Here is a 20,636-nt window from a genome sequence, read left to right on the forward strand (position 1 = left end):
TGGCTGACGAGCTAAACACCTTTTACGCTTGCTTCGGGGCTGCAGCTAACCACGCTAGCGGTGCTAGTGGCACAAACAGCATGAATGCTGAGAGAGCTACAGATGTAAACACGTTCACCATCTCAGAGCATGACGTGAGTAGGGCATTCAGGAGAGTGAACACCAGGAAGGCAGCAGGACCAGACAGCATCACAGGTCAGGTTCTGAATCACCGGTGTTCACTGAGATATTCAACCTCTCACTGGAACAGACTATTGTCCCCTCATGCTTCAAACAGTCCACCATTGTTCCTGTCCCAAAGAAACCCCAGCCCACCTGCCTCAACAACTACCGCCCTGTAGCTCTGACCTCAGTAGTGATGAAGACTTATCAGAGACTTCATTGCTGCACCAATACCAGATACACTGGATCCACTACAGTTCGTGTACCACCAGAACCGCCCTACCGAGGACGCCATTGCTCATCTTTTCCACACCACGATGAGCCAGCTGGACTGCAGAAAAGGGAATTATGAGAAAATTCTGTTTGTACAGTTCAGCGTTCAACACCATAATTCCCTCCATGCACACCTCCAAGTTGGAGGTCCTGGGACTCAGCCTGCTGTACTCACTGTACACGTATGACTGTGTGGCCACTTATAACTCCACCACCATCATCAAGTTTGCTGACGACACTGTTGTGGTGGGCCTGATCTCCAACAATGCAAGTAAGTCCACTTTAATAGGTATTATACTAATAAACAAACCCCATAAATACACACATACAGGGGTTTTTCCTGATGATGTCAGTGATCAATGTACTGTTGTCGTTATACGGGGGCAAGTCATGGCCTAATGGTTAGAGAGTCTGACTCGTAATCTTAAGGTTGTGGGTTCGAGTCTCGAACCCCCCAACTGCTCCCCGGGCGCCGCAGCATAAATGGCTGCCCACTGCTCCGTGTGTGTAGTCACTGCTGTGTGTGTGTACTTTGTATGGATCAAATGCAGAGAATGAATTGAGTATGGGTCACCGTACTTAGCCATATGTCACGTCACTTAAATAAGGGATTTTAAAATTCCCAAAGTAAAACCTAGACTTATTACAAAAAGGAGCTTTAAACTGTTTGATAAACAAGGGTTTTTGCATGAGTTGTTTGCATCTGATTGGGATCAATTGTTTTTAATACCTGATGTGTCCACTGCATGGCAGTATTTTCACACTTTATTTTTGAAGATTGTAAACATGCATGCACCTGTTAGGACATTCAGAGTAAAGGGACGTGATAACCCATGGTTCTCACATGAATTATCTGAACTCCTTCATGAAAGAAATTTGGCTCGGGCTATAGCGAGGAAATCGAATACAGAAAGAGATTGGGTAGCATTTAGAACATTGAGAAACAAATGTACAGCTCTTATACGTAGATCAAAATCTGAATATTATCTAAATGAAACCACACAAAATCTCAATAACCCTATTAAATTTTGGAAGACCATCAAATCACTTTCTCCCTCCACGTTATATAATGTTTTTCCTGATCAAATTTTAGTAAAAGATAGCCTTCTTACTAGTAGGACAGATATGGTAAATGTTTTCAATAAGCATTTTATTTCTTCAGGTTCAATTTTTTTTAATGAAATTCCTCTGAGTGTTATACCAGATTGATCTCCTCCTCTAAGAGAAGACAGCTCTACTTTTAAATTTTCAAGAGTCAAGAAGCTTTTATTGTCATTACAACCATATATAGCTGTTACAGTACACAGTGACATGAGACAACGTTTCTCCAGGATCAGGGTGTTACATAAAACAAAGACAGGGCAAAGGACATGTAAGTAGTCTTAGCCACATAAAGTGCAACTGTGCAACCTGGTGCAAACAGTGCAGGACAAAACAAACAAGACAGTGTAGGACAAGACAAACAAGACAGTGCAGGACAAAAACAGTGCAGACATAAAGTTACAAGACAATACAAAAAGTACAAAAAATGCAACACAAAAAAGACAATAAACAGTAACAGAAACAGCGCCGACCGACCGGTGTAAATACTGAATGTTCAAACAAAATTTGTGCAGTAAAAGAATGAACATGAATGAACAAATTTTCTACTATTTCAAGAAGTGAAGTTTTAAAGGATTTAAAAAACCTGGATATTAAGAAGTCTGCAGGACCTGATGAAATTGAGCCATATTTTTTAAAATTAGCTGCTGAGATTATTGCTGGCCCACTATCTTATATTTTTAATTTATCATTGGATCAGAATGTTATTCCTAATGTCTGGAAATCTGCTTTGGTTGTTCCCCTGCTGAAAGGTTGAGATCCAACCATCTTAAATAATTATAGACCGATTTCCAAGTTATCAGTGATAGTCAAAATTTTAGAATCTATTGTCAGTGAACAGCTAAAGGAATTTTTATCTAGCAATAGTATTTTGTTCGGGTATCAGTCCGGTTTCAGAAAGAATCATAGTACGGTAACTGCCACCATGAAAGTTCTAAATGATATTACTTGTGCCCTAGATAGTGGAAGATCATGTGCTGCAGTGTTTATTGATTTGGCTAAAGCTTTTGACATTGTCAATCATGGTATTCTTCTATCACGTCTACATAGTAGCTGTCTTTCTGAAACCGCATTAGGTTGGATTAGGAACTACTTAAAGAACAGGTGTCAAAGGGTGCAAATTAAGGGGTTTCTCTCTGACAATCTTAGTATCGAATCTGGTGTGCCACAGGGGTCTATTTTGGGTCCCCTGCTATTTACATTATATATAAAAGATCTTGGTGATAATTTATCAGATGCAAGCATTCATTTATATGCTGACGACACCATCATTTATTGTTTTGCACCCTCCATTAATAGCTGCATCTTAAAGTTGCAGGAAGCATTTGCAATAGTTCAGCACAACCTTATCTCTTTAAAATTAGTTCTGAATGATAAGAAAAAAAGATCTTCTCGAGGAAATATAAGTGTGTATCTTCTCTTCCGTCGCTTTACACTCTTCAGGGTAATTCCATAGAGCTAGTCTCCTCCTATAAATATCTAGGTTTTGTGTTGGAAGAGGATTTATCATTTAAATTACACGTTAAACATTTGTTGCCTAAGCTAAGGTTACAACTGGGGTTTTACTTTCATAATAGTGCTTGTTTTTCACAGTCAGCAAAGAGAAAGTTGGTGGACGCTACCTTCTTACCTGTCTTAGATTATGGAGATGTTTTTTACAGAAACACCACTAAGGCTCTTTTACAATCATTGGACTCTGTTTATCACTCTGCTTTAAGATTTATAACTCGTACCAATCATTATACTCATCACTGTGCACTGTATGAAATGGTAGGTTGGCCTTCGCTTCACTTAAGAAGATACAAGCATTGGCTTATATTAGTGTACAAGGCCATAGTTGGCCAGCTTCCTCTTTACATGATTAGTCTACTAACTGTCAGTAGTCAAGGGCATAATTTGCGTTCAAGTAGATATATTCTTTTATATGTTCCATTAATGAAGACAGAGTTTGGAAAAACTGCTTTTACTTATAATGCAACTGCTTGGAATGAGATTCAAAAATCATTGAAACTGAGTGTACTTGTCTCATTGAAAGAGTTTAAGCTGTATCTCAACCGTTCTTAATCTTGTTTTAGTCTTGTTCTATGTACTTAATTTATTTTTATGTTGTCTATTGTGTGCTGCTACCTTGGCCAGGGCTCACCTGTAAATGAGATATCTATCTCAATGTGATTTTATCCCTGGCTAAATAAAGGTATAATAAAAAAAAGAAATTGTACGAGTGAGATGTGTTGGGCAGTGGGGACCATTGGCCAAAGTGATTAAAGAGACTAGGGATGTACAGATACCACTTTTTCTCTTTCGAGCCGATTCCGATACCGGAGTTTGCCAGTATCGGTTGATACCAATCCGATATCTGTGTTTTTTTCTACCTTTAAAACTAAATAATGTAAACAACTCGTTTAGTTATTAAGATTTATTTGTTTCTGCCAAAGAAATACAAAAATGCCCTTATTACTGGATGAAAAATGAAAACACAAGAAACCTTAAAAAGTAGTAATGCAGTAACAAACAGAACTTTTAACAGTTAGTGGGATAACAATCTAAACCATATATATTACAATTGTTACAGGTACCGGCTGGCACCACATACACAGCATATATGCTCTCTCTGCAAACAGGAGAAATAAATCAGACAGGGCAAACTCTGCATCCTTTTTCTCATCTCACTCAGCAGAAAGAGGAGGAGAGAGGATTTATTAAACATTTACAATTTAAATCCTCCTTTGCTACAAACACTCAATGTTCACTTTGAAAATAAACACAGCTTCAAAATAAAATACCATTTGTCCTTTTTTTTCTTCATCTTTCAGCAAATACTGAGTTATAAGTTTCGTGTGATTAAATAAATCAAAATAATAACCAGTGTTACTCTGTAAGTTGTGTCTTTTTAACTGAAAATAAAACTTATAAAACATGTAGCTTTTGTTATCACTTACATATGGTTCTTAAATGCAGATAAAGTTATCTTTACCCTCCCTAAAATGCATGAGCTGACAGATTTTTAACTTCTTTTTTAACCACTTATAAAATATATCACATTTGTTATCTTTAACTTTCAACCATGACATAAACATTAACATTAGCTTTTAACATTTTACACAATATAAGATGTTCCAAAAGTATTAAGACTTTACAAAAATGTTTGAGGAGCTAAAAATAAATCTCTGTCTGACGTGACTTCTGCTACATTCAGAAACATTTTAACATATTAAACTTTGGGTACTTCGCTTAATCTATGATTTCACCAACCTGCAAACAGGAGAAATAAATCACACAGGGCAAACTCTGCATCCGTTTTCTCATCTCACTCAGCAGAAAGAGGAAAACCCGCAAAACTGACGCAAAGCCCCCTGGCGTACGATAAGCACCATATTACCCCCCGCTGGCGAACTCCACAATTACTCCTGACATTTCTATAAAATGTTTTAGTGCAAGGATGGTGGGACCAGGTTCATTACCCCTGAACAAATATTCACAAACATTAAATATAACATTATAGAAACTACCACAAATGTGATAATACCTTAGTGGGCATCACACAATTCATTCATTCATTTCCTACCGCTTATCCGAACTTCTCGGGTCACGGGGAGCCTGTGCCTATCTCAGGCGTCATCGGGCATTGAGGCAGGATACACCCTGGACGGAGTGCCAACCCATCACAGGGCACACACACACACTCTCATTCACTCACACACACACTCACTACGGACAATTTTCGAGAGATGCCAATCAACCTACCATGCATGTCTTTGGACCGGGGGAGGAAACCGGAGTACCCGGAGGAAACCCCCGAGGCACGGGGAGAACATGCAAACTCCACACACACAAGGTGGAGGTGGGAATCGAACCCACAACCCTGGAGGTGTGAGGCGAACGTGCTAACCGCTAAGCCACCGTGACCCCCGCATCACACAATTATTAAATTAAATTATTTTCTGAAGAAAATACAATATTTTAAAGTGAATCTTACATTAAAGCTCCTGAAACACAAAGTAAAGTGTATTAAACAGTAAACTTTGCACGCAAATGAGCGACATGTTTAACACACTGAGGTAAACAGAAAGGACGCCTGATAAACTTGTCTGTCTGTCGCAGGCGGTTGTGTAACATATTTACTATAAAATTTATTATATTTACTTACATTAATGTAATTTAATATATAAGTGTATTTTTCTAATAAGTTTAAGCGATAGTCTGTGATGTTTGCTGTTCATTAATCAACCCCCACGGGCATGGGCGTCGGAAGTAAATAGAAAGTGGGCGTGTCCTGTCCCACACACATATAATGGTTCCGACGCCCATGACCACAGGTATCGGATTTGGATCCGTCACGCACCACCGATACCCGATCCACTCAAAATGCTTGGATCGGCGCCGATACCGATCCAAAATATCGGATCGGTATATCCCTAAAAGAGACTACGCCCAGGTCATACGAAGTGCTAACAGAGTGTGGGACAATAATGAGGACAAACACAAGACATTTGCTAAAAGTGCCTCTGAGAGAAATAAAAGTCAATGAGAGTGAGAAATGATCTGGAAATTGCAAAGCAAAATGAACAATTAGAAATGCAAAGCAATACTAAAGAGTCTGTAACTGTAAATAGACAGGATGCTGTAGGACAAACAAAACGTCCTAAGAGACAAATAATAAGGCCAAAAAGACTAATAGACGAAAAGAGGAAATGTTACAAACTGTGGATAAATGAAAACAATTTGGTGTAATATTTGTAGTCACAGGTGTCAGAACCATTATGTGTGTGTGCGTGTGTGTTTGTGTGTCTGCGTCACTGCCCTTCCCCCCTCTGCAGTATAAACTGTAATGAAAGTGAAAGTCAGCAGCTCCATTTAGTGTGGAGTGAACAGTAAAAGATTTGAGGAGTAAAAACACAGTGAGTATCTAAAGCTCTAATATATAAACACACTGAAGTGACACTAGATACAGAAGAGTTTTGTGGGTTTGTACTGAAGCTTTAATGTACACAGGTTGTTTTATAACTTGATAGTGTGACTATTTCCTGTAAGTGAACTCTGTGCTGATTCAGGGTTTAATTTAACACACCGATGTTGGAGTGAAGTAAACGTGTGTCCTGCTGTAATCTGGACAAGGAGACATGACGTCCAACATGAGTGTGTCTGGGAAACAGGACTTAAAGAAAGACGAGAGGTGACTTACTTTTACATTCACCGGTAATAAATACACACCGTCTCATGGGAACACATCTGTATCTCTAAACACTCACTAGTTAACACAGGAACTCAACTTTAAGGTGTTTAATAGCAGTTTAATGTTTAATGATGAACACATTGTTTAACAGTGCTGAGTATTAATTATTGCTGATATTTCTGTTGTAATTCTAGAATAATGGAGGGAAAGAGATCAGACTCACCAGAACCCAGCTGTGTGTCCATGAAGAGTGACGCGTCAATGGGACGTCCAATTGACTTCAAAACCAGAGACAGTTGTACTGATGTGAGGTCAGTATAGTGAGGTGCTTTACAGCAGTGTTCCACCTGATCAAACTCACTCGTCTCATTATGAAGCCCTTCATGAGCTTTATCAGGTGTTGAAGCAGTAAAACACTAAACTGTGCAGTGCTGCAGCTCTCGGACTGGCAGTGAGGAAAAGTGCTTTAAGAGTTCAGTTCAGTCTGCAGTCCCTGAGCTGGAGGGTCTGTGGTGCTACAGAAGAACATTTACACCTGGGACATTAATGACAATATAAAGATTTTATTCATTTATACAAACATTTGTTTCTAAACATGTTGGTGTCAGTTAGGAAATCCTGAAATCAGTGTATTGTGTTAAGAGGATAGTGTTAAATATCTGTGTGTGTATTTATTAGTGTGTGATTTGTGCAGCTATGAATACATATAGTCCATATTACATGATGGGTTTTGTTTGTTCACAGACCACAAAAATCAAACATCAGCACAAAACAGCTGGAGTCTATATTCAAGGTGTGTGTGTTGTGTTTAAAGTGTGTAATGTGTGTGTTGTGTTTAAAGTGTGTAATGTGTGTGTTGTTTTTAAAGTGTGTAATGTATGTGTTGTGATCCCTTGTCATGTCTTGATGTGCAGCAGCATTATGGGTAATCAGTTGTATGAGTTTTAAATGTGATAATAAAAAGAGACTTTTATTCTTGTGATAAAATAAAAGTCTCTCTCACTGTAACATGATAATATTTAGATCTGTTCCTGTGTGTTTCTAACCAGGAGCTGGAACACAAAGTCATCACTCTGATAAAGAATGAGCTGAAGAGGTTTAGGAAGCTCCTGAGTCCAGATTACCCAGCATGCACTGAGAGGGAGGTGGAGGATGAGGAGGATCTGCACAGTGTCAGAGACGGAGCGCTGAAGATCACACTGCACGTCCTGAAGAACATGAACCACACAGATCTCGCTAACACACTGCACAACAGTAAGAGCTCTGAGTCATGACTTTATTCCATCAGCTTCACTTTAGAGAGAGGAAATAGTTTTAGATATGAAGACTTTTAGTTTTACATTTAATTTTAATATCATGTTGTATCTGTTCATGGTCCAGCTTCAATAATATTTAGTCCATCAGTCAGGAATTAATAGCAGTGTTTGTACGATTTTGCATTATAACTATTTATTACTAAACTAGATATTACTTTGTTTATTAGAACTCGCCTCTGTGTATCAGACAAAGTTAAAGTCCAATCTGAGAGAGAAGTTTAAAAGAATTAATGAAGGAATCTCACAGCATGGAAGCTCAGCACTTCTGAATGAGATCTACACTGAGCTCTACATCACAGAGGGTTGGAGTGGAGACGTCAATAATGAACATGAGGTGAGACAGATTGAGGCAGCGTCCAGGAGACCAGCAACACAGGAGAAACCCATCAAATGTAATGAGCTCTTTAAAGACAAGTCCATCAGAACTGTGCTGACTAAAGGAGTTGCTGGAATTGGAAAAACAGTCTCTGTGCAGAAGTTCATCCTGGACTGGGCTGAAGGAGAAGTAAATCAGGACGTCACCTTCATGTTCCCACTTCCCTTTAGAGAGCTGAATCTGATGAAGCAGAACAATCTCAGTCTGATGGAACTTCTTCATCAGTTTTTCCCAGAAATAAGAAAACTAGAATCAATAGACTGTGACTCCTACAAAGTGGTGTTGATCTTTGATGGTCTGGATGAGTGTCGACTTCCTCTAAATTTCCAGAAGAATGAGATATTGTGTGATGTGACAGCGTCAGCCTCAGTGGATGTGCTGCTGACGAACCTCATCAAGGGGAATCTGCTTCCCTCTGCTCTCCTCTGGATAACCACAAGACCAGGAGCAGCCAATCAGATCCCTCCTGAGTGTGTAGACCAGGTAACAGAGGTACGAGGCTTCAGTGATCCTCAGAAAGAGGAGTACTTCAGGAAGAGGATCAGTGATCAGAGCCTGGCTGATAAAATCATCACACACCTGAAGTCTTCAAGAAGCCTCTACATCATGTGTCACATCCCAGTCTTCTGCTGGATCTCAGCCACTGTTCTAGAGAGAATGTTGGGTGGAGCAGAAGGTGGAGAGATCCCCAAGACTCTGACTCAAATGTACACACACTTCCTGATCTTTCAGATCAAACACAAGGACCAAAAGTACTATCAGAAATGTGACCCTGATCCTCAGCAGACCAGAGAGAGTATCATGGCACTGGGAAAACTGGCTTTCCACCAGCTGGAGAAAGGAAACCTGATCTTCTATGAGGAAGACCTGAGAGAGTGTGGCATTGATGTCAGAGAAGTGTCAGTGTACTCAGGAGTGTGTACCCAGATCTTCAGAGAGGAGCTTGGGCTTCACCTGGGGAAGGTGTTCAGCTTCGTACATCTAAGTGTTCAGGAGTTTCTGGCTGCTTTATATGTATTTTTCTGCTTTATTTTAACAAATACAAATGTGCTTGTGGGACAAAGAACTGGACTTTTTAATTTCTTCAGAAAACCAACCATGTCTGATCTCCTCAGGAAGTCAAACCTGCCTGATCTCCTCAGGAAGTTAAACATGTCTGATCTTTTCAGGAAGTCAAACCTGTCTGATCTCCTCAGGAGTTCAGTAGACAAGGCCTTACAGAGTGAGAATGGACACCTGGACCTGTTCCTCCGCTTCCTTCTGGGTCTCTCACTGGAGACCAATCAAACTCTCTTACGAGACTTAATGCCACAGACAGGAAGCAGATCTCACAGCAAACAGGAAACAGTGGAGTACATCAAGGAGAAGATCAGGAAGAATCCATCTCCAGAGAAATCCCTCAATCTGTTCCACTGTCTGAATGAACTGAATGATGATTCTCTAGAGCAGGAAGTACAAACTTACCTGAACAGAGGAGGTGACAGACGTCTCAGTGACACCAGACTCTCTCCAGCTCAGTGGTCAGCTCTGGTGTTTGTGTTACTGACCTCAGAACAGGAGCTGGATGTGTTTAATTTGAGTGAATATGATCCATCAGATGAAGGTCTTCTGAAGCTGCTGCCAGTGGTCAAAGCCTCCAGAAAAGCTGAGTGAGTATTTTTATTTATAACTGTATTACTGCATGGTTTATTATTTTAATGTAACACTGAACTGCACTGTTTGGATTAATGCAGTGTTGTAATGTAACGGAGTACAAATACTTCGTTACTGTACTTCAGTAGAAATGTCACGTATCTGTACTTTACTATTTAAATTTATGACAACTTTCACTTTTACTCCACTACATTTCTGAGATAAAATGTAAACTTTTACTCCGTTATATTCCCACTAAACATCTTCGTTACTCGTTACTACAAAATAAAGTCAGCAGAAATGTGTGTGACTGTAATAAGGGAGGTTTGGTGTATCACTGCTCCTAGATTGTATTACGCTCTGCACGCTGTACGGAGAAGCACAGGTACGCGCAGCGTGCACGCGCATCAGAGCTGGGGGCGTTTATCTATAACGGGGGCAACCAAAAGCAGTGAAATGTCACTATTCTTATTACCAGAGTTGTAGCACAAACTAAATATTAATGCGACATCAATACTAAATAAAAATAACATTTATTGATTTGGTCTTTGTGAATATTAGTTTATTAATGATGTCATACATCGGACACACTGTTTGTAGAGAACACACACACACATGAACTGATCTGATTCAAGACTGACATCATTACATCATGCATAAAATTTTGGTGTCCACTTTTACCATTTAATAACACCATAACTTTTGGCTTACTGTGTAGTCATATAATATATAATATAAAACTCTTCTTGTTTTAAATTCTCACTGAGGGATAAAACCCCTAAAGATGAAACCCTAGAACTGCCCCTGCTCTTATACCTACTGAAAATCACTGACATTTTACTTTTTACTTTTACTTCAAATACTTAAGTACATTAAATATCAGAAAATGACTTTTGATACTTAAGTACAGTAAATATCAGATACTTTAAGACTTTTACTTCAGTAATATTCTAAAAGGTGACTTTCACTTCTACTGAAGTCTTTTTCTAGTAAGGTACTTGTGCTTTTACTCAAGTATCACTTTCTAGTACTTTATACAACACTGGATTAATGTGTGTTAATAGTTCCTCTAATCATCTTTACACAAACCTCTGGTACTTTTACAGAAGATTGTGTCACTTTTTACACTAACATGTTATATCTGAACTGAGGGCTGGGCCACATGGACAACATCTTATAATATCATATGAGGCATTTTATAGCTTTTATATATGAATCATGAAAAATTAAGTGTTCTCTAAAATGTAAGTAAAAATATCTCTACAAAATAACTGCATGCATTTAAGAACTAAAGACATTTCTGAACTAAACACCAGTGAAAGACTTTTTCTGTTCTGTTTATATTGAAAGTGACATTTAACAAAACTCTCACAGATGAGAAAAACATCAGACTGACAAAATGGGATCAATATGGATAGAAAATATAAAAAGTAAATATTAAAACACTCTAATGTCCTTCAAGTATGTCTTTATGTTGAAGTTCCTCATCTTTTGTTGTGTGTGACAGTGTTGTGGGGAGATTCACTCTGTCATGGCTTTTTTACTCAATTGTTCTTTCTAATAAAAATAAAACATAAATGCTTTTTAAAACTTTAACCCAATACGAAGGACAAACAAAAGTCTCCTTCAGTCTGCACTACTGCTAAACTTTACCAAGGACTGAGCTCGTGGTCAATAAAACATCAACCATCATTTTGGACCTCGACACATTGGACAAACGAAGTGGGAAAATGTTCAGCTTTATCTTCTTATTATGTTAGAAACAAGCTAGGCAGCGAACTCAGATGTGTGATGAAGATTTTCTTTCTCTAACACTGACCTGTTTGTAGAGGATGGAGTTTAAATGTGACTTTTTATATGAAGACTTTTATTTTGATGGGGTTCTTTGTTCTTTGCTTATCAAGTGTACAAGCAGGTAAAAAGAGAGAGGATGAATAATGTGTCACAGGTGAGTGTAGTGTCGTGACCGCTGTTATTAAAAAGTCCTGTTTTGTTCTACTTGGAGCTCGACAAAGACACCAAACTGTTAATGATCACATTCTTGTTCTTAGGTCGTGATTGTTGTTAATCTGTTGTGGTTGAATTATAGACAGTTTTTTTTCTGGTTCACTGCATCAGAAGATGGTGGATGTGGTAAAAACAGACGGTGAACACAAAGACGGTTGCACGTGACGGTCGGTCAGGTTTATCACCGTTACTGTTGAAGAGACGTCAGGTTTCGTTCTTTGGAACCTTTCTGTGGATTTTGGAGACATTAAGCTGTGGACTGTGTTTGTATTTATAAGCAGCTGTAGTGAATCTATATTTTTGTTGTACAACATTAATAACAGACTGGTTTTGTTCTCTGTTCATCATTATGTACTGATAAAATATTACACATTGGTACACTACATTCTACCATGTCACTTATAGCCCCCTGAAGCCCACCTACACAAATCCTTTAGTGTAACACACAGTAATGTTGTGTTAGATTTGTACCTACAAGGTGTGTTAGATTTCCTGCTATGTGTATAGTCAGTGTTTTAGATTGAACAAACGAATGTCTGTATGTTGATCCATCTAAAGCTAATACTTGTGTATATACAGTGTCACTCATTTAAAGGTAAGAAGTTTGACTTTGTTTATTTCTGATGCTGTGTGCAGTCGTGCTGATGTGACGTCACTCTGTAAACAGGGAAGGAGCTCAGATTTGAGAAGAAAACCCCACGTTCACTTCTCAGTTGTGGAGGCATAAAGACATGATCCCATTTACTCTGTGGAGAAAGAAGGGTTCACTAAGTTGTGTTGAAATAGTAACAGTGACATCTGTAGTAAACAGTACAATGTTCTTTATAATATCCTTTATTTACATTGTTTATGATCGATGAGAGATTTTTACACATCTATATTTTATAAAAAATACAAATCATGATCAAGAATCGTTTATAAGGTTAAAAAATCTAACTTCCTCTTTAGTTTGGATGTGTTTGGATGTATGTGAACACTCCACCTGTATTCAGGTCCACACCAAACACCTGAACCAGTGTGTGTGTAAAATCAGAGGTCTGGAGGTGACAGATTTGTACGTGTACGAGCACAGAGAACAACACACACCAACTGTTTTAGTGTCTCTGTGAAATCCAACATATAACTGAGTGTAAAGTACGACTAGTATTGTCATGTTATTACCTGGTAGTGTACAGCTGTATAATTCTTTATGTTCTGTAATAAAATGCACTGTATCTGCAGTGTTGGGTGTAGAAACTTGAACACAGATCAGAGTGTAGTGTTTGTAGGCTGCTCGCTCTCACATGTGTGTGTTACGTACATGACCTAATGGTCTTATAATAAATTGTAGCTGAGAGATTGTGGAGTGCAGAAAGACGTCCCTGCTCCTGTAAATGTGCTGATGTGGTGTCCTGTCCTCTGATTTGTGTGTGTGACACAAACACACTGACATTTCTGTTACAGCTTCAACTTTAGCTGGATTATGGCTGTGTTTGTGTGTTTGAGATCAGTGTTCTGATATTTCATCATTTCTCTTCCAGTCTGCGTGGGTGTAAACTGACAGAGGAAAGCTGTAGAGTTCTGTCCTCAGTTCTCAGCTCAAACTCCTCCAGTCTGAGAGAACTGGACCTGAGTCTCAATAAACTGCAGGATTCAGGAGTGAAGCTGCTCTCTGATGGGCTGAAGGATCCACACTGTACACTGGAGATACTGAGGTAAACACACACACACACACACACACACACACACACACAGGTACACACACATACACACAGGTACACAGGCACGCACACACACACACACACAGTTTTAATAAACACTACAACATCCAGTTCTCCTCTGTGGTAACTGTAATTGTAGTGATCTGATATATTGTCATTGTTGTGTGTGTGAGATGGAGAGTAAATGTACTGTATATAAAGATTTTGTGTAGTTCATGTTTTCAATACTAAACCTGAGTGTGTTAAGTGTGAGAAGGTTTTCTTTCTTGCAGGATGTGTGACCCCAGTATTACAGATGAAGGTTGTGCTGCTCTGGCTTCAGCTCTGAGGTCAAACTCGTCATCACACCTGAGAGAACTGGATCTGTACGATAATAATCCAGGAGAATCAGGAGTGAAGCTGCTCTCTGATCTACTGAAGGATCCACACTGTAAACTGGAGACACTACAGTGAGTTACTGACTTACTGTCTCTTTACTGTATGATATTGTGTAATATTCACTGTGTGCTGTAAAATGTCACATCTAATGTGTGTATTTATGTTTCTGTTGTTCATAAGTAATGTGTTTAAATGTGTCTGTAATTCTGTCCTGTTGTGTTTTTCAGCATTAATGATGATATACTCACCAGGTCTGGTGTATGACAGGAGTCTCTCCTCAGACCTTTTTTCCAGGATAAAGCAGTTATGGTGGTGAAGCGTTAGAACACGTCCCACATTTCCAGCAGTTTGGGAGCTGAATCATTCATATTCAGATGTAGAAGATCCATAACAATAACTGTGACTGATCACATCCTTTTATCCTCTCAGCTACAACTTCACACTTTAACATCTTTTACAATCCAAAGTCAAATCCTTCAGCATCTACACACAACACAGAGATATCATCTTTATTAAAATCCCTTTAAACATTAAAAGAATCTTCCTTTTTTATGTAGTTGATCTATTTTTCTATATTTTAATTTCTTCTTTCTTAATGTCCTCATGACATTTTTTATCTTTTAAATGCAGAGAACAAATTCTGAGTCTGGGTCACCGTACTTAGCCGTATGTCACGTCACTTCACTTAGTTCTTCTCTCTGTATCTGATTTAATAACCATCCCATCTGCCATATGGAGTTTACTGTAAACAGTCACTGCAAGTCCCATCATTATTATTTCTTTATGCTTCTTTAAAATTCTTTTTAAGGGATTAAATAATCCTTTCTTTTCTTTTTTATCTGTTGGGTCATGAACATTTACTAAATTGACAAAAAGAACTAAAACTTCACTGTGTAGAGGCAAATTCTAGTGTTTCAGCGCTCTTATTTGTACCCCAGGTGTGTGTGTGTGTGTGTGTGTGTGTGTGCACGCGTGTGTTCGTGCATCATCCCTGGTTACTGAAGATGTCTCCCTTTGAGTTATCACCTCACCAAGGCCACATTACATTTTCAAGTTCTTATCGAGCACCTGCACGCACACACACACACACACACACACACATCCCTAAAGTTCCCATCTTTCTAGCCTGTACAAATGTAACAGTTAGAATAAGGGCCTCTTGTTCTTTCTCTCTAGTCTTTCACACAGAATTTACTGTAAAAGCACATAATTATATAAAAACACTCATGATATTTAAAATGTCCTCTACACCAGCCTCCAGACTGCTTTACGCTGCTGTCAGGTAGTTTAAAAAAAAGAAAAAAACAAAGTGAAATGGAGGAGAGCTTCACTCTCCTGACGCTGCCACTGAATAATAAAATGATGTTACAGAATTCAGACAGTAAAGTAAATGAATGTCTTTGTCAAAAACTTACAGCACCTGAGATTCCCAGGCAGTCGCTTAGACATAATTTTATATTAAATAATAAGAGTCTGTAATTGATTTCATGGGACTTTTGTATAAAATAAGTAGTGTGTGTTGTCAAGATTGAGATCCAGTGTGTATCACAATGACAAAAAGTCTAAAACAAATAAACATCCCAAAATAACGTGTTAAAAGTCTTACTTTTAAGAATATTTACTATTCTTCTGCATGAAGTGTTTTCTGTAGTGTGGGTTGTATCATTTTTATAATAAAGAAATCTTTATACACTGATGATACTATTCCATATTCCTGATAACCAGTACAATAAAGATTAAAGGCTCAGCTCAATCCTCATAGCAGTGTTTAACAATATACCAACACTCTTTTGTTGGAACCTCTCTGTGTCCCCGCCATTCCTGGTCCTATTAAATATACCTGAACTGAATCCTGAACTGATTACTCTGTGAAATCTAACCCTAGACTGGCTCTTAACTCTGTACATCTGTGTACCTCATGTCATGTTCAACCACAGGGTTGCTGTGGATCTGGAGTCCATCCCAGGAATACTGAAATAACTAAACTAACTAAATTAACTAAATAACTATTAAAACCAAAAAAGCCCCCCCCAAAAAAACAACAACAACTGTGCCCTGTAGCGACCTCTATGGTCTTCTTCAGGCGAGGGCACAATCCACAGCAATGAAGAAAAAATTTATAATAAAATTGTCAGTAGGCGGTAAGCAATACAGAGATGTTGCTCTGTGAAAAGCCAAACCCCAAATGAGCAGCCTCTGTTCTTCTCCCCTACATATAGTCTCCCTCTCACACACACGGCTCCTCCCTTTCTTTTCCCTCCAAATCCTTTTCTTTTGCAAAATGTTTTCCCTTCTTTTTGTTTTTAGCACATTTTAAGGTTTTTATATATATATATATATATATATATATATATATATATATATATATATATATCAGGATGTTTTGTATTTAAAATATATATAACATTAAAAGTTATATATCCTTTTATTTAAAAAAATACATAACATAATATATAATATTATCTATTATAAGTTATATTATATAACAAAACATGTGTACCTATACACATATACACACACACAAACTAGTATTATACAGAAAGTAAATAAATAAACAGACCAATAAATAAATATTTAAGAAATAAACTAGTTAGGGTTAAGAGATATCCCACTTCCAAAAAATTATTAGGGTTTTTTTTTTTTTTTTTTTTTTTTTTTTTACAGATTTAAAGCCAGATATTAGGGTGAGGGTTAAGGCTTAAGGCTGGGGGCTAGTGTTTAAGATTGGAGTTAGGATTCAGAACTGAGGTTAAGATTAGGGTTAGTTGTTGGGTTTAGGGATAGGTTTAGGGTTAGGATTAGGGTTGGGTTTAGGGTTGGGTTTAGGTTAGGGGAAAAAAAATTTAACTCTGGGAAGTGACCCAGAGACAACGTTGTGCACGGGCCAGCCTCTCGGGCCTTGTTTTCGGCCATCGCCACCACGGCGAACGAAAAAACATCTATTTAGAGTTATGAGCCTAAAGCGCTCTTCTAAAGTTCGAGGTCGGTCTGAATTACGGTTAGGGTTAGGGAAAAAGCAAGGAACCAGCACCCCCTCTCGCGTGACCGGAGATGCACGGGCCATCCCTTGGGATTCCGCTCTCAGTCGACCCACGGGCCGTACAATTGTGTTCCAGGGATACTCTCCCCGGTTCCTGGGTTAGGGTTAGGTTTTGGAAAGTGTACAATGACTCCCCCCATCACAGGATCTTTAACCTGCGTGGTTGAGTAGGGTTAGGTTTAGTGTTAGGTTTAGGGGTTCGGGTTAGGGATTAGGGTTAGGTTTTGGGGTTAGAGTTGGGGTTAGAGTTGGGGTTAGGGCTAGGTTTTTGAAAGAATACAATGACTCCCCATCACAGGGTCTTAACTTGCGTGGTTAGATAGGGAGCCAAGGGAAAGGCACTGGCCGACGCATGTTATTGCTACAGCTATCGCTCTGTCAGAACTTTGTATTTAGGTCCCAAATGGGCCTTGAGGAACAAGGAGGTGAGCCACTGATTTGAGTGAGTCAGTCTCCAAGTTTTAGGATTTTCCTAAGAAAGGGGGTGTGTTCATTTATTTATTTACTCATTCATTCATACATTCATTTATTATTTAAAAAGAACTAATTTTATAATTAATGGTTTATATAAGGTTGTTAAACAAACATTTTATGAATTTCAGGACACATCATCAGCAGTGCACCTCAGGCTCAACAGGTGTTTCGGCCTTTGATCACTGAACACCCTCCTCTGAGGCAGCCAGCCGTAGGTCGATCAAGCCTCGGCTTGTGTCCCATGTCCAATCAGAAGCTAACTAATGCTAACGCTAAGTAACTCCTCCGTATGGGTGGAGTCATTGAACTATTTTGCCTATTAACCTATTTTATCTATCTATTTGTCTATAATGGGCTCTAATTTGCTCTTAAAAGAAGAGAGTGGAAGTGAAGGAGAGCAGAATGGGAGAGAACTTGTCTCTATCTTTAACGCTACCATTTTGCTACTGTTAACATAATAATAATAATAATGATGATAATAATAATAATTATTATTATTATTATTATCATCATTATTATTATTGTAGAGTATTATTTCTATCAAAGTGCTAAACAAGTGAAAATGGGAAGCTAACATGGTGTGGGTGCAGTGTGGTGCATGATGTGCTGTCGTGTGGTCGGTGCTAGCCACCAGTAGAAGACTCGGCCCCATTTAAGGTCTGTTGGCCCCAGACCACCGCCCTGCGTGCTGTCCTAGTGGACCCAGGGAGGCCGGCTACAAACCTCACCCAGCCGAGAATGTCACTTGTTAACACCGCAAGGTTTCCCGAGACATTCTGGCAGGGTCGACGAACAGGTCCGCGAACGAGTCCAACGCTGTCCTAGTAGACCCACGGAGGCCAAAAACTCACCTTGGAGGCCGTATACTCACCTAGGGTCTGAGAACTGGATTGACGCATCCGGGAAGCGTTGCAGGGGCACTAGCCAAGTACCTCTTCGTTAACACCGCAAGGTATCCTAGATGCTCGGTTCGTTCCCTTTTCCTAGCTAAACCAGGGGTCCAGAGTGCAATGCAAAAAGCATCACCCCCAGATGGCCCTAGGGTTAGGGTTGGGTTAGAGTTAGGGTTAGGGTTGGGGGTTGGGTTTAGGGTTGGGGGTAGGGTTGGAGTCCCCGGACCGTGGTCTCAATTAAGAGACACACGTTGTGCACGGGCCTGCCTAACAGGCCACCCCGATCGTCCCCCCCCCCCCCCCCCCCCCCCCCCCGAGTCCAACACCATAAGCAAGGAGTTCAAAGTGTTTTTTTTTGTGTGTGGGGACAGTCCAAATAGGTGCTGTCCCCTGTTTAAAAAATTCCTCACAATTGAGGTGACAATAATTTGAATAATTTGGGTGTTTTGGGTGGAGGTGGAGGTGAATACCTTCCTAACCTCACATCCCCATATTTAAATTTAAATTAATATTGTGTTGGGTGGAGGGGTAGGTGGATACCTTGCTGCCCTCACATCCCAACAACAACAATTTGGGTATTCTGGGTGGAGGTGGAGGTGAATACCTTCCTTGCCCTCACTTCCCCATCATTGAAATTTGATTATGATTGTGGTGGATGGAGGGGTAGGTGAATACCTTGCTGCCCTCACATCCCCACAATCAAAATTTTGTGTTTAGGGTGGAGGGGTAGGTGAATACCTTGCTGCCCTCCTCCCCAAATGGCCAATCAAACGGGCAGGTCAATTTGCGCAACGTTTCGGTTTTTAATCAAACCTTCTTCAGGCGTTGACCTGCCAAAATTTGGAAAAACACTAAAAACCAAATTAATAATACCAAGCAGTGGGTTAATTACCATTAAATGTTCCAATTAAACAATTGTGAGAGGTAAAGCAGCTTAATAGCTGTGAGGTGTGTGCTGCACAGCTCAACTGAGAAACGTGAGTCTGTCTGCAGTGGCCTCCTTTATATAGGGAAAGCTCCACCCTCATTTTTTTAGAAAGAAAATTCTTTTCTGAAACCTCTAATGCTGCTTGGATTTTTTTCTTTTCTTTATAAACATATTTGTATGGAGAGATATAGGTATATAACCTTTTATTATTCATTTTAATATAATTATTATTATTGTTTAAGTTAAATAACCATAGTATTAGTATTAATTATGTTATAATTATTTTGAACTAATGTTCTTTCTTCTCCCTCTGTCTTTTCAGGTGTGGTTTCCAGCCCGATTGGCGGACCGGTTGGACAATTCAGGTAAGTATTTGTCATTTTTGTGTCATTACTTTTGTCATTATCATTCAATAATGCTCTTCTTACCTCTGGCGGTTCCCAGCTCAATCGGCAGACCGAGTGGACAGAGCAAGGTGGTATTGAAGGGCAAAATAGCTGTCATTATAATGAACTAATATTCATTTTTTTCCTCCTCTCTCCTTCCTCCAGGCCTGGTTTCGGCCCAGGCGGCAGACAGAACGGACAGACCAAGGCGGCAGTGGCGGCCCTGGCTGGATTAGGGTTTGGGTTGGGGTTAGGGTTAGGGTTCGGGGTTGGGTTGGAGTCCCCAGACCGTGGTCTCAATTAAGAGACACACGTTGTGCACGGGCCTGCCTAACAGGCCACCCCGATCGTCCCCCCCGGGTTAGGGTTAGGTTAGGGGAAAATGAAACGTAACTCTGGGAAGGTGACCCAGAGACAACGTTGTGCACGGGCCAGCCTCCCCGGCCTTGTTTTCGGCCATCACCACCACGGCGAACGAAAGAACATCGCCTATTTAGAGTTATGAGCTTAAAGTGCTCTCGTAAAGTTCGAGGTCGGTCTGAATTAAAGTTCCGACCTCAGATGACGCCTAAGGTTATGTTTAGGGCTAGAGGTAGGGTTTACGGTTCGAAAAATAGGATTACGACGCACGTCAAAACTCTGGTTATGTTTAGGGCTGGGGATTAGGTTTAGGGTTCTAAAAATTAAGTTTTAAGGCTAACGGTTAGGTTTAGGGCTAGAAAACCGGTTAAGGTTAGGGCTTAGGGCTAGAAAACCGGTTAAGTTTAGGGCTGGGGCTAAAAAAACGGTTATGTTTA

The 20,636-nt window shown here is 39.6% G+C and overlaps 1 protein-coding gene across 1 annotated transcript; it reads left to right on the forward strand.

Annotated features, from left to right (window-relative positions):
• The first annotated feature begins 6,656 nt into the window (after nucleotides 1-6,656).
• On the forward strand, nucleotides 6,657-14,351 carry LOC113651657 (NACHT, LRR and PYD domains-containing protein 9-like). Its single transcript, XM_047809836.1, has 10 exons — nucleotides 6,657-6,709; nucleotides 6,904-7,020; nucleotides 7,454-7,502; nucleotides 7,759-7,963; nucleotides 8,193-9,470; nucleotides 9,552-10,048; nucleotides 11,013-11,047; nucleotides 13,561-13,734; nucleotides 14,013-14,181; nucleotides 14,346-14,351. The coding sequence occupies exons 1-10, from the start codon at nucleotides 6,657-6,659 to the stop codon at nucleotides 14,349-14,351; spliced, it is 2,583 nt and encodes an 860-aa protein (XP_047665792.1).
• Nucleotides 14,352-20,636: the final 6,285 nt, after the last annotated feature.

This window comes from Tachysurus fulvidraco, unplaced genomic scaffold, assembly GCF_022655615.1.
Source record: "Tachysurus fulvidraco isolate hzauxx_2018 unplaced genomic scaffold, HZAU_PFXX_2.0 HiC_scaffold_42_np12, whole genome shotgun sequence".
Lineage (NCBI taxonomy): Eukaryota > Metazoa > Chordata > Actinopteri > Siluriformes > Bagridae > Tachysurus > Tachysurus fulvidraco.